This window comes from Ambystoma mexicanum, chromosome 2p (assembly GCF_040938575.1).
Source record: "Ambystoma mexicanum isolate Mex_15411 chromosome 2p, UKY_AmexF1_1, whole genome shotgun sequence".
Classification (NCBI taxonomy): Eukaryota; Metazoa; Chordata; class Amphibia; order Caudata; family Ambystomatidae; genus Ambystoma; species Ambystoma mexicanum.
The window spans coordinates 164,858,881-164,873,145 of NC_090923.1; the positions used below are offsets into that span (position 1 = coordinate 164,858,881).

Genomic DNA, 14,265 nt, shown 5'->3' on the forward strand with positions numbered 1-14,265 from the left:
TAGTGTAGTTTGGTAGATGTGAATGAAAGGATATGCGCCTTTTTACTGAGTTAAAGACTATTGGAGTCAAAGTGCCGATGGAGCGGCAAATCGCCTGATCTAATGCCTCCATTTTCTCCATTGTTACCTCATGTTGCCTTTTGCCAGTTTCGTAGGCCAGTGGTGATTCTGAACAACTTTTGAAATCGTCAATGGCTTGATGCACCTCAATAGAGGGAACAGGGGCAGAAGGCACGGAGAGTTCCATAAAAGGATCATGGTTGGAGGAAGTGGAAATTCCCTGTGTGTGTACTTGGGCGATATGTGGAGCCTGAGAGGATATAGAAGGCTCTTGATTGATAACACTCATTGCATGGTCTTTAGAAACGGCTGGTTCAATATATGCAGGTTTTCCGGGACAGACCAGGGAGTCAATTTTGCTAGCGGACATCGGGAAAGGGGTAATCAAGTTGCCCTTAAGACTTCTTAAGCCATTCGCCATGATAACGTTGGTTAGGGAAGCCGGGTAAATGGTATGTCACAAAAAGCTTAATGCGGTTCGCTTTAGCAGGTTGTAAGTATTAGTAACATTTACATCAATGTACGTGCTAGGAGCGTTGAAAGCTTGTAGCTAAGTGAAAAATAAGGCGAGGAAATGGCTAAGTGTAGTCAAAAAGGCGTTGATTGTTTGCTCCCTTTTACCTGATGTTATTAATGTAGAACGAGGGGGCTGCCAGCTAACAACTAACAGCAAACAGCGCTATTTAGAGCGCGTACCTGAAAGCTTGTGGGAAAAGGGGCGGAGTTACCTTAAAAGAAGGAAGAAAAAACACTTAAGAGGAATGGCCCCAAGCTGCTCCTCGCACAATTGACAGCCCCCGGTCTACGATCACAACTCCGGGGTTTGGCTGCTGCCTTATAGCTGACAGCCAGGCAAGGATATATTTTCTCTTTTTTTTAAAAACTTTTTTTTATATACTTACAACACAGAATCAGAGAAATCAGCACAATAAATCTCAGCAAACAAAGTGAGAATAACAAAAGCAAAAATGAGTCCGTTCACCAGCTAGTTGTAAAGCAGTTCTGTTTGATACCACTGAATTCAATGGCACGGAGTACTGACGTTCACAGTTAGATAATTGAAAGTTCGCGCAATGAGAGCTTAAGCAGCGGGATCAAAGAGGCAAGGCTCCGCAGTCTCCCAGTATATGAATTACACGGCACACAACTGCTCGTAGGTTTGAAAAGGCAGGAATTCACAGAGGGATCAAAGAGCGAAATCTCCACAGGCTCCCACTGTGATTAGACATTCAGTACACCGCCCTACGAGAGGGCGAGATCTCGTCGGCAGGATCAAAGAGTCTCCGCTCCACAGTCTCCTATGTTTAAACGCTCAGCATGCCGTCATACAAAAAAAGCAAGGCCTGGTCAGCAGGATCAAAGACACTACTCTGCAGTCTCCTGCTGACATATGAACCTGGCTTGCTCTGCCACAGTGTCCAATCTTCTATCTTCAATCACGTTCACTACTGTGTTAGATCAAAATGAACAAGCATGGCAAGCTCTGACGGCTTTCATTTTTCACAGAACAGTTTATTATATATATATATATATATATATATATATATATATATATATATATATATATATATTTTCCTCTTGTTTTTCTCCTCCTTCCTTCCTTTTCTTTGTCACCCGTAGGCCAGTTTTTCGAAATTCACGTGTTTAATAGACAGATACTTTCTCTGTCAGAGGTCAGTGTGTGCCCAGGGACCTGCATATAGAAGCTATTAGTCAGCGAGGACCGGTCTTACTCATACAGACCGGCCCCTCTCATGCAAACAGGCGCAGAACTCTCTGTGAGGACACCCGATCCAACAACAGAGAGAACTGGTCGGGGGATGGAGGGGTCAATAACTGGTGTCCAAGGTGCCCGACAAAACTGTGCCAGAGTCCGCTCCACAAGAGCAGTGTCACTTCTGGCCCCCCTCAGGGCGTAAATCACCTATGCATACGCGCACCCCGGCCCCACAGCACCACAACAGGTCCCTCTGCACTAGCAGCACCGGGCGAGCCGCGAGCACTCAACTCACCACAGAAGTCACCTATGTCAGGGCGTTCCCCAGGACGCAATCCGTATTGTGCCACTCAGTCCCAGAGCAGGCACAGAACAGCGCCAGAGCAGGCAGGAGAGCACAGAGTGGACTATCCCCCATCTCCCAGGGCCGAACGCCGTCACGGGAGAGGCCAGGAGCTCCAAATGCTCCTCCACTCTACCACACATCCGAGGGCCGCCGACTCACCAGATTCACTAAAGGAAAGGACCTACGAAAAAAAACGGAATCGAGTATCAAGCCGCACTGCAGTGTGTCTCAGAGAGACAGAGACACGCAGCCGCTTCCGATACGTTCCAGGTTACTATCTTAAGGTCTCCCATCTTCAGCCGTACCCTGTCCCCCCTCTATCCTCTCTTCCGCCGTGTCATGCGCAGTAGCGCGTGGGTGTAAGCTCGTTCCCCATCAAATTCCACTGCAAACTCCCCAACTCCCCTCCCGTCCCCAACTGTTGCCCAGCTCCATCCCTGGATCTCAGGCGACCCCGCATTTGGTCCTATCCTGGCTAAACCGGTGCTAGGAGCCCAGCAGGGCATTGCCGCACTACCAGTAACCCAACTAACCTATCTAATGGGGTATGAGTTCAGGTTCTCTGTACCTCCCGCCCTTATGCCACAACAAACTCTGCCCGCCATTATCTTGCATCACAGGTCTATAGTCAAGTCCTAATGTCACAGTTTATACAGCACCTCAGCCTCTGGAACCACTGCCTCATTTCTCCGTTCCGCTCTCCTTCTGATTCTCTGCCCCCGTCGGACAGTTCTGTGTGTCCAGCCACTCCGTCGCATCTTCCGGGGTCTCAAAAAATATTGCTCGGTTTCTGTAGAACACCTTCAGCTTCGCCGGGTACATCAGCATGTATTTGTAGCCCGCTTCCTGCAGTCTCCTCTCCAAAATGTAGTCGCCGTCGTTGCACGTGGAGTGTGTAGTCTGGGTACGCTGTGATGGACGCGGATGACCTTTGTATTGTTCCTCCTTTGCAGAAGTATTCCAGGATCCTTTCCCTATCACGGTAATTTAGTATCTTGGCAATGATCGGTCCTGTGGGATGGAGGGGGGTGGGGGTTTCCCGGGGAGGGCCTTCTTACCAGAGCTCTATGCTCTCTCCACCGCAAATCCTTCAGTGAGTGCTCCTCCTATTTCCTGCAGCAGCATGGTCTCGATTAACTCAGTGGGGTTCGATTCTTCCTCCCACTCTGGGACTCCCACAATACGTAGATTGTTTCTTTGTGCGCGTCCTTCGGCTTCCTCAGCCCTATTTTCCAGGGTGCTCACTTGTTGTCGCAGTGCGTGGATCTCTGAGGCGTGTGACGCGCAGGCGGCTGTGTTTGATTCCACTACTTTCTCCAGCTCGCCTGTGCGTTCCGCTATTGTCCTTACATCCTCTCTCAGTAGAGAGAGGATTATATGAATATCAAAAAGAATCGGGATGTGAGACCCTCATACAGTTAAACAGTTTTGGACATTTTATTTATTTCAATCTCAACAATTTTTAGATGTATACATTACTTTCGCAAAGCACGAAAGTGACACGGACAGATTTCATACAACAAAGGGGAGTACAACTGTGTATCATCCTCAAGAGTGTGGAGGAAGAATTCCCTAGCAAAATGCACATGTGAGTAGAATGATTGGGTCAGAAATAACTCAAGTGGGTGCTGCCCGAGGCTGCTGTTCAGTCCGGGTATATCTAACAAACTGTGTACACAACACTATATAGAAACATACAAAACGGGATTTAGACAGTTGTGTCACAGATCATCGACACTGTAGTGTTTCGGCCACAGGGGGCTTGATTAGAGCTTGTTATTGTGGTGGCCTTCATCAGGAGAGACGTGTTGAGTGGATCTGTCCGTGGGTATTCTCGTCAAACGGAAGTTAGGCGGAGTAGCTGTGCTGTAAGCATCCCCCGTATCATTCCTGGGAATGGTGGTGTAATCAATACACTGTAGTACGTAGACCTGTAGTGCCTGGATCAAGGAATTCAGAGGGCACTGGGCTTATGATTAGCCTTATGGGGTCTTAGATCTTACTGGCTACGGAGTTGCCAGGATCTTGCTGCGGTCACACTGGCTACGGAGTTGCCAGGATCTTGCTGCGGTCACACCGGCTACGGAGTTGCCAGCCGCAGCAAGATCCTGGCAACTCCGTAGCCGGTAAGATCTAAGACCCCGTAAGACTAATTCCCTGCATCTGACCCTCTTGTTTTGGCTCTCTATATCCCTATCGGTGTTCACGGCTGGTTCATGGGCACAGTGTCATGGATGTTACAGCTGCCTTATTAGGTCCAGCGGACCTCTGTTCCGCTCTTGGCGGTCTTTGTCCTGTGGGCGGTTTCGTAGGGGCAATGCAATCTCACAGCGACTGTACAGTCTCCAGTATTGTCGGATGGTTCTCGTTGTGCATCCGTGCGCCGGAGTACGAGGTTGCGTCTATGTCCGTACATTCCTGCTGTGTGCGACTGGGACCAGCGCACATTCACTTCCAGCGTGCGCTTTCTTCAATGTGCGTTTGGACTCTGTTGGGCTCTTTCCGGTATCAATTCTCCTTGTTGCCTGTGTGGAGCTTCACCCCTTCACCTCGCGGAGTACGATATTCCTGGGCCCGTTGTTAGATAGGGCGGCCGTTTTGTCTGGGCATTCTCTGGAGTCTCGCATTCAGTTTTCGCAGATATCTTCCTCTGCATGGCACGGTTTCGGTTCCAGCTTAGCTTGTTGCATGCAGCTTGCTTTCCCATAGATGCTCCTTCTTTTGGGAAGGGTATGTTGTGGTTTTAACAGGCGGATAATTTTCAGATCCGCAGGAGCTCCGGAGCAACACAGCCTCTAATATGGCTAGTTAGCCACGCCCCTCTACATTGCATACAGTTGAGGTCTTGAAGAAAAATTGTTCGATTAATGGCATTTATAACCTGTGTATGCATGTGTGATATTATGTAGCACTTAGCTGCTGTGTCATATATTTATTTCTGGACTCACTCATGAAGCACTATACACAAATCTGATGCTATTAACAGCAAAGCTTAGTAATAATAAAGCTGCTTTTCCTCGAGTAGGTTGAAACTTAGCTTTATCCTTTTTACTAATTTTGTTTTTCTCTTCTAGGGAAATTCTGAAAAGTGAAGAGCAATCAAAAATGGGGAAATCTAATCCAGCAAACTTTGGCCCCAAGAAGTACTTCTTACGTGAGTGCATATGCGAGGTGGAGGGGCAGGTGCCCTGTCCAGGCGTAGTGCCTTTACCAAAAGAGATGACTGGGAAATATAAAGCAGCCCAGCGGGATGCCGGTTCCGCGGAATGAAACTGGATAGGGGAAGGACGGTCCACCGACATCGAAGCAGCAGCTGGTCTGCACTAAGCATAGATTGGTGGGGGGGGGGGGGAGAATTGGTCAATGAGCATGCCAGCAGGAGGTGGCAATGCAAGAAAACTACATGTCCCCCTCACCCGTCACAACTTCCGCAGGGTAGCACAAGAGTCCTCCATACACGTGGGCTTAAAGGCTGCCAAAGGTTCTTTTTACTACGATTTGCAAATGAATGAAGTATTTCTGCAATGGGAACTTTTCTGAGCACGTTTCTTTTGGTCACTCAAATTCCTGCAAAGATGCACAAACTTTAACTTTAGAAACCAGTGTCATTTCATTCATCTTTCCACTGTGACCTTGTCCAAGAGGCCACTAATTTCTGAAGTTGTATTGCTATCTGAGTATTCCACCAAGTATGTTAAGCGAACAACACCTGCCTGAGTTTCCGCGCCTGGCTGTTGAACTGTTTCACTTAATAAAGATCTGTGTTCCTGCTAAAAGAATAGCTTGTTTCAGATGGCTTCTAATACATTTTGTGTTTTGTTGGATGTATGTTAAGGCATGGCGACTTCTGTCTTGAATAATGTATGTACTTTTTGTGCTCTGCTGGTCAAATGATGGCTTTGGGTTTTTAAAAGTGCAGTGTTTGGGTGTCTGGTAAATTGCTTATATAGCGCTCCCGAAGAGCAGTTATAAAAGTGCTTTCTGGAGGGAAGAAAGGGTGCATAACGCACCCTGGAGCTACTTTAAAGCGCCCATGCGGAAACAGGCAGAGTCAGAACTGGAGTGACCTATCACTTTCCTGCCAAATGGGCTGGCAATTGAGGACATAAAGTTTGCAGTGGACCCAAACTCTCTTAACCTGTCTGTTTTATAGAAGCTTTTAGAATGTTCTGCATGCTGCTTCGATTTAAGCAATGTTTCTTTTAATGTTTTAAAAGTTGCTGAAAATGTCTGAAATACCGGGGCACCGCGCCGACCAGGCGGGAGGTTTCTGTGGGCACCGCCCTTAGTGGCCGCTGTTAAGGAGAATTCCCTCTTTAGGCTGAATTTCCTAACCTAGTGAGTCCCCCAGCAGATTTGCTAGATTTCTGGAGTTTGTTTTTTTCTCCTGCCAAGAGTGAGACTTTCTTTCTCCCACTCTTGGACATGATTTATGGTGTTCCTTTGACTGTTAATGTGTTTTATGGGCTATGGGGTCCTTTACTCCATAGGGTCTCATGTGTTTTTACGATGTGTGTTACACAGCACCCTCCGTGCAGTAACACAGGGGTGTCAGTGACACCCCACCATAGACTCCATACCCTGGGACTGACTACTGTCTCCCAGGGCATGTAAAGTCACCATTGGCTTTACTAGTCCCAAATTATTAACAGAAACCAGTACAAACCACCATATTGTGGACGTACTGGTCGAGGCAATTCGATTGCCCCGGGGTCTGTCTCCGTCCCCCCTGATCGAGTTTTGGCTGATGGCAGTGGAAACTACTTTTTATATTCGACCGTGAATATTTCCCTATGGGATTTTCCCATTGTTCGAGGCTACCAACTTTAATTATTTAATTCTCATAGCCTCGGAACATACCGCCGGTTTATTTAATTAATATTAATTCGCTGGTTGGTATTTTTTGCCAGGACTCGATTCTAAAATGGCGTTTGTGTTCTCTTCTGTGACTCCAACCCAAGTCGAGCCCTTTGTTCCACTTTTTGGCGGGCTTCTCCACAGAAGCCTCCAAAAGTGGTGCCACTCTGTCTGGGTACCACAGGGGGTGTGGGAGGGGGTTTAGGCACCCTGGACTGAGTTACCTTGGTAACTCAAGTCGCACTCTTGTATGATTGGCCCAAGTGGTGAGCCGGCCGGCTCACCACTTAGCATGTTTGATTGACAGCTAGGCTGAGTGAATGGGGGTATGCTGCATAAAAGTAGGGCTTTGGGGACTGGAACTTCAGAAGTCGCCACAGGACCTGAGAATCCGACGAAGGAGAAGCTGAGCCGACCTACCACGACCACACCACCGTCGGAGCCCTGCGGAACCGACTCACCACTTCCCGACGACAGAGAAGATCTCCCGGCTGGAGAGGCTTCTCCCCTGACTGGTGGGCACAACCAGTTTACCTTCTTTCTTCGCACCCCAGACCGGTTTGTGGTCGAACTGCCCGTGCCAAGCACCCCGGCAGCCGGATAGCCACTCACCACTGAACCGTGAATCAACGGACCGCTCCTTGTACCCGAGAAACTCCGCGGCTGGTTTCTTCCCTGGCAGTGCAACGGACTCCTGTCTTCCTCCCCGACGAGATCCTCTCTTCCCCCGGACGAAGCACCGACTTGCATCCGCTGCCAGGAACAACTGCCCCCGCTGGAGTGTTCTCACCACTTGAAGGTACTGTGTCCGCCAGGCCTCCCTTTCTAAAGACTGCTACAAGGTAATAATAACCCCTTAACCTTCTGGACTGGGCTGGCCGCCTTGACCCTCTAATTGGTCCCTTTCTTTGGTCCAACTCCTTTTTGAACCGTTACAAGACTTTCGTGCACTGCAACCATGTGACCTTGGACACATTGCGTTTGGATCCTCTTAAGCGGATCCGGCCTACTGACTCTGAATTCCTAGTGTTACTTTGCCTTCCTCCCTTGTTGTGTTCGTGAAAAAGTGTTGGGATCTGTTTCACTTTATTCTGATTTTCTCTCCCTTTTAAAACGAATTATTAGAGTGCCACCTGAGTTAAGTGCTCACCACTATCTGAAAATAAGTGGGGCTTTACTTAAGACCTGTCTAATATTCTTTTAAGGGAGTGTATATCTTTTAGTGACTGTGGTTTTGAATTGCTTACTATTAGTGCCTGTGTGTTTTTCTAGATGTGGTTTTAAATAAATAATTATCTCTCTTTTACACCAAGCCCTGGTCAGTGTTTACTTGTTCTATTGAGTTCTTTTGACCTATTGTGAATACTCTGTATACTGCCTAACTCTTCTTGAGGGAAGTCTGACTGCTCAGCCACAGCTACCAAGTGAATCTGTGTGGTATAGACTGCTACCAAGTGGGTTTACTGCCAAACACCTGTAGTCCTAAATCGTTTCAAGTGGTCCCAGAGGGAACTGCACACATTTCTGCCTAACAGCCGCACCCAGAGCTGTCTGTGATCAAGATGTCCCTGGCGGGAGGTAAGGTGGCGGATGTTGTGGGGAGTGAGCTGAATAGGGGCCACCTGGGGGTTGGGTTTTCGGTCACAATCCAGTTGGGCTGAGGGGAGTGGTTAGAGCCATGCTCTGGGGGAGGTAGGCAGGAAGAAGGATGTGGTCCAGGTAACGCTTGATGGGTGTTTCCCTTCTTTCTGGCAGCATTATAGCCACCCTGGCCCATCTGGCCTCCAGACAGTGAATTCATGGTATGCAGCAAAGAGATGGTGAGGAAGCAGCAAAGGAGCGATGGATGCCATCTTGGAGGATAGAATTGGTCTTGGGTATGATTGCAAGGTTGTCGGGGCAGCAACTGGCACTCTGCCACATATGCCAGTCCTGTGGCCCTGGCTCCTCACGCCGGCCTCTCCTGGGTGCACAGTGGATAACCTATACGTTGTTGTCTGCCTTCCTTTCCCTGCTGACCAACCCACTTTTGGCCGCTTTGACCTCTATCTTCATGTGCCAATCAGTTGTTTGGGTGCTGTGGTCCACATCATTTGTTGGTGTGAGAAATGTTAGCGATTGACGGATGCCCTGACCCCTGCCGGTCTAGTGCTGTGTGCCAGGCTACCAGCTAAACACTTGTGTGCAGGTGCGTTTTATAAATGACTTATCATATCAATGGTTTGTATATGTTTTGTAGTGCTGGGGTGGGGACGGGTTTTGGGTGCCCCTTTTGTGGTTATGCGGGTCGAGTTTCCCTTTTTGTGTGGATAAGGATGTGATTTTATATGCACGCCAGTGTAATTCCGAATTGGTTGACGTTCTATACTTTTCTTGTGTAGTTTTCGGCACATTGCTGTTGTGGGGCTGTGTAGGCCCACGAGTTTAGATCCCTTATATGCTGGACTAGCCAAAGAAGGTTGCCTGGACAGTCTTTGCTAGTCGTACACCACAAAACTATAGGGGTGTTTCAGTGCTTATTTACATAACTGTTCAAGTCCAGTCAGCACCCCTCCAACCTCCTCCTTTGCTTTTACCTGTCCCTCCGCCTCTGGTCTTTCCCCCTCCAGCTCCTTTCTATTCCTGATGTTGCCTTCTCCCCACCTCCTCTATTCTTTTGCTATCCTCCACCCCAATACTGCCTTGCCGCTTCCTTCTCTGTTCATTTGGAGAACATGCCTCCTCACAACCAACCCATTTCCAAGCCCCTCCCCCACTATGCATTTCCTGCTAAAATTGGGCTGCTTGGGGGAATATTGAAGTAATGGTGTTTGGACTAGGGGCACCTGGTAACTACTGGCCGTGGGCATAGTGAAGGGTCTCCTCTCTGACCCGGATGTATTGAATAGCATGGTTTGCTGTCTTTCAAAGGGGCATACGCTGGAGAGCAGTAACAGACGAGGGTAAACACTGCCATCTGAGGGTAAGGAGATCAGATGTGGTTTTATCTATTCAAGCAAGGGGCAATCAGTGTGCCAAACCTAGTTACAGGATCATGATTAAAGTATCTAGACAAAATAATATAAAGATATCCAATTATTCACTGGAATTTCTAATATGCATCTACCATAGTTGGAAATGCCAATCCACTCATGGTGCCCAAAACGGTCCTAAATAGACTGACAACAATCATAGTTCACCATGCAACAACAACCTCATGGCCCAGAAACAATATGCAAAATAATATGTAAATAAAACAAAACAAAAAAGTGAAACACAGGACCCAATGTGTCTCTATGAAGCAGAAACACAAATATATGCATCAATATAAACAAACTAAACAAACATTATATAAACAAACCACTCTCATGCATCTGTACTCACATGCAATGCATTGTGAAGGCCCGCCCCCTTGTCTTAGGTGCTTATGTCCAAAGCATAACCCTTCCATCTATCTAGTGGGATGTAATAACACTGCAATCTAAGGGAAGACATACAACCATTGTTCATATTATTGTAGTGACGTTAGGTGTGCGTGAGTTCAAAATAATGAGAATGCTTACTTGCTATTTTGCCATACAAGACCGCCGTGGGGAGCAAACCCCTTTGTTCTCAGGTAAACAGTGCACGATCAGCTCTCTGCGAAAATGTAGTGTGCGAGCAGATCTCAGCGAGAATGTAGAAATAACCAATTCAAATGCTGGGAATAAACCAACGGCATAATCACCACCAGGTGCAACTAACTTGAATCTATGCCCATTAAAAAAGAAACGGGACTCAATGCAGGGCACACTGCAACAATTACTTGAAAGGAACAATGGACGCCGCTTCAAAAGGGCGTGCGCCTCTGGCAAGCCCAACCCAGAATGTATTCTCGGGTAAACAGGCAAGCTGCCTCTCTGTTATATGAATATATGCAGGAGGCCGCCATTTGACTAGTAAAGAAAACCATACTCCCAATGCATGGACAAGTGTCCACAGCAACATGAGCATGCAGGTTAATGAATATTAGCAAAACCCACAAGAACAATTACCCTGCATGCTACCTGACACATTAAAAAGTATGCATACAAATGAAAAAAATTAATAAAGCACAAAAATGAAAACATAAATGCATGATTCCAAACAATAACATTGCCTAGTTATTAAAAGAAAACACAACAGTACAAGAAGTTGGGCAAAAAGGTCGACTGGATGTTCTTGTTCAGACCAAAGAGGAGACTGTTCTCAAAATCAATTTCTGCTCCATCTCCTGTGTCTGCTGGAATCGGTCATTCTTCACCACTGCTTCTAAAATCACCCACAGTTTATCTTTGTCAGAGAGACCAAATTCCAAGTAATTGGAAACCAAAGGGGAATTTAATATGCTGCATCGAATTCTAGAGTGATGTTCCCCAATTCGGGTTGTGATTTTACAACTCGTTATACCAATATAGACTTTATCACAATGAAATGAAAAAATCACGGTTTTGCAGCACTTCCCACCCAACCAATTATGCGGTATTCCATCCTGTTAAAAATATTGCGGGTATCCTCGATATAGGCAGATGTTTTAAGTGCAAGCAGTTGTAGGAACTTCAACGTTTTGTCCAACAGGTTCAAGGACTGAAACAATTGCCGAAATGATTGGCCTACCAGGGGGATTGTTTAAATCTTTGTGGAATTTTGGCAGCGCATATATTGCCGGTATTCTGGGGCAAGTTGGGTTTTCATTAGTACTCAAGAAGCCCTGTTGTAGGCCAATATCTGTCAATTGTACAAGTATTTGTTGTATAGTCTTTGTAGGGTTTTGGTCTAACACAGAGTAGTGTTCTTTGTTGGATAACTGTGCATTGACCATGGAATCGTGCCTCTCAGTGCTCAGAACTACGATTTCTTCGCATTTATCGGCCGGCTTTATTACAATAGAGGAATAATTCCATCCATCGTACAACGTGTTACCTAATTAAAGGACCATAAGGGTTCACTTGGTAGCATGTCGGATGGTTGCAAATAAGATCCGTCGACCTGGTGACTCTAGTGTTTCGGACGACGGACATCCTCCGCCATCTAGCCGGAAGATCGCAGGTTTCCTGTGCAGAGCAGCCGAATAGAAAACTTGCAAGAAAATCGAGACAGTGGGCAGGGTCCCTCTTTGACAAAATCCCTACCTGGTTTCCACAGGCTCTTTGCGGACTGAAGGTGTAAGTGGTCGATTGGAGGAGTCAATATCGAAGGCCTCATACTAAACAAGCAAATGGTGAGTAGTTTGAGGGGAATGGCAAACTAAGGGAACGGGGTTGTGGTAATGCAAAAGTAACAGGAAATATTGTGTAGTGAGAGAGAAAGATAAACGCCCAGAAAAACCTGACAAGGGTCAGTAGAGGTCGTCTCACACTCCATTCGGAGTAAACTAGGCTCCGTGCAGGACAGGACCACATAAGGAGACGATCTAAACTCTAATGAAAGTATTGATTAGGGGCGAGAAGAGTGAGGGTGATCACCGTGGTTAAATGTGAAGAGTCTACTAGTTTGTCAGTATGTGTATTTGTGTTGAATCAAGGTATTCGAAGAGCGACATATATGTAAGGAAATTAAGAGAATGTCAAGGAATCATATTGTCTATCTAGGGAAACTTGGTACCAACCTAGAGGTAGATTGAGATAATTGAAAAATAGACAGTCAATTGAGTCTCAATGGGAGATTTACTCCTATGATGCATTTATGTAAGACATTGCCGATGAATATGACCAAGTTCAAGCAGTATAGTCCGGAATGGGTGAAAGGTATGGCAGATATGATGTTCATGCCATGGCCGCAAGGGCGGTATTACAACACATGACCACATACTTGCACGCTGCATACACAGGGAAGAAATTAGAGAAATTATTAGCTATTTTAGATCTCTGGAAAATGTATCAGAAAGAGAGAAAGGATCCACCACCTGAGGAGTGGATGCTGAACCAGTGTAAGGAGAAAGGTGTCGAGCCTTCTGCTCCACTTGTCTCACCTGAAATCAAAGGCATTGAAAAGCAAGACTAAGGGTTGTACCCATTAAGGGAACAAAGCGGTGACGGGGTATAGTAATCCAAAATTTGAACTGCCCGCTTATAGTAGTGACGATAGTCCAGAGGAAAGTGAAAGACAAGAGGAGATCTTGAAGATCATACAAGACAAGGAAGAGAAGAGTGGGCGATCGAACATACCGATAGAATTAGAAAGAGAGATTAAGAGATAGAAAGGAGAAAAGGATACAGCCGACGAGGTAACGCTCGTACAGAACAAATGGATGAAAGGGCAGATATTGCTCAAGCTAGATGGAAAAGGAATCGAAGTTGGACAAAAGGAAGATGAGGACGAACAGGATAGAAAAGATAGAGAACGAGAAAAGAGATTAAAGGAAGATGAATACAAAAGTTAAGATCAGACAGGCGAGAACAGATGTATCAGGAAGAGGAACAAAGGAAAGGGGAACGGGCAGAGGAGCAAAGAAAGTATAACAGGCAGAGAACAATGGAAGAATGTGACAGACAAGAAAGCAAGAGAAGCGGAGGAAGCGCAGACATTAAGGGACAAAAGAGTACAAGACGAAGGGAAGAGGAAGAAAGGAGGGCAGGAGTAAGGAGGGACGAGATGAGACAAGAAGAGGAGAGAGTTAGATGGAAAGTGAGAAAGCAGAGAGAATTAGATGAAGAATTGGAACATAAGAGAAGACAGCGGGAGTGTGATATTAACCTCATTCAAAAAGAGTTGATGGAATCGAGTCCAGCAATAAAATGGGACAAAATGGAAGAGTTCCTTCTCTTAAAGGGAGCGATGTAGAGGGCATCTAGAGTAGCATTAGACAAAAACTTTGATATAGGAAGTATCAGAGACAGGATTGATAGTCTACCAAGAGTTAAGGAAAGGTAGCAAATCGGGAACCCGAAGGAAGGGAGGTCAATCCCTAGCATTTCAGTTACAAGGTGAAGAGGAAAATCCATTCAGTCTCAAGCATAGAACCCTGTCCTTAAGCAGACTGACCTTCGACAAGGATGAAGGGGACGAGAGTCACACTAGTTTGGGACTAGACATGTCAAACAAAGAGAGAATCCTTCCGTGGGGAAGAGGGAGGAGGTGCATGTGCCCTTGAGGGAAGCCTGCAGACAGACAAGCAAGTGACATGGTCCGACTTAGAGAAACATAAGGATTGGACGCCAGATCCCATAGCATATTCAGAGCATCCAAAAGGGTGATCATATAGCGAGACGGGTGAATCGCTGCCATATGTTAGCAGGCTAAGATCATTACCAGGAAGGAGACGGTCAGGAACCGTTGTCCCCACCAT

At 46.6% G+C, this 14,265-nt stretch overlaps 1 protein-coding gene across 1 annotated transcript in view; it reads left to right on the plus strand.

Moving 5' to 3' along the window:
• The window catches only part of MRPS25 (mitochondrial ribosomal protein S25), a 68,074-nt gene extending 62,172 nt beyond the window's left edge, over positions 1-5,902 (plus strand). The window contains exon 4 of the mRNA XM_069643423.1: positions 5,198-5,902. Coding sequence (XP_069499524.1) covers positions 5,198-5,393 — 196 coding nt within the window. The 3' untranslated portion in view covers positions 5,394-5,902. The remainder of the gene's footprint in view (positions 1-5,197) is intronic.
• The last annotated feature ends 8,363 nt before the right edge of the window (positions 5,903-14,265 follow it).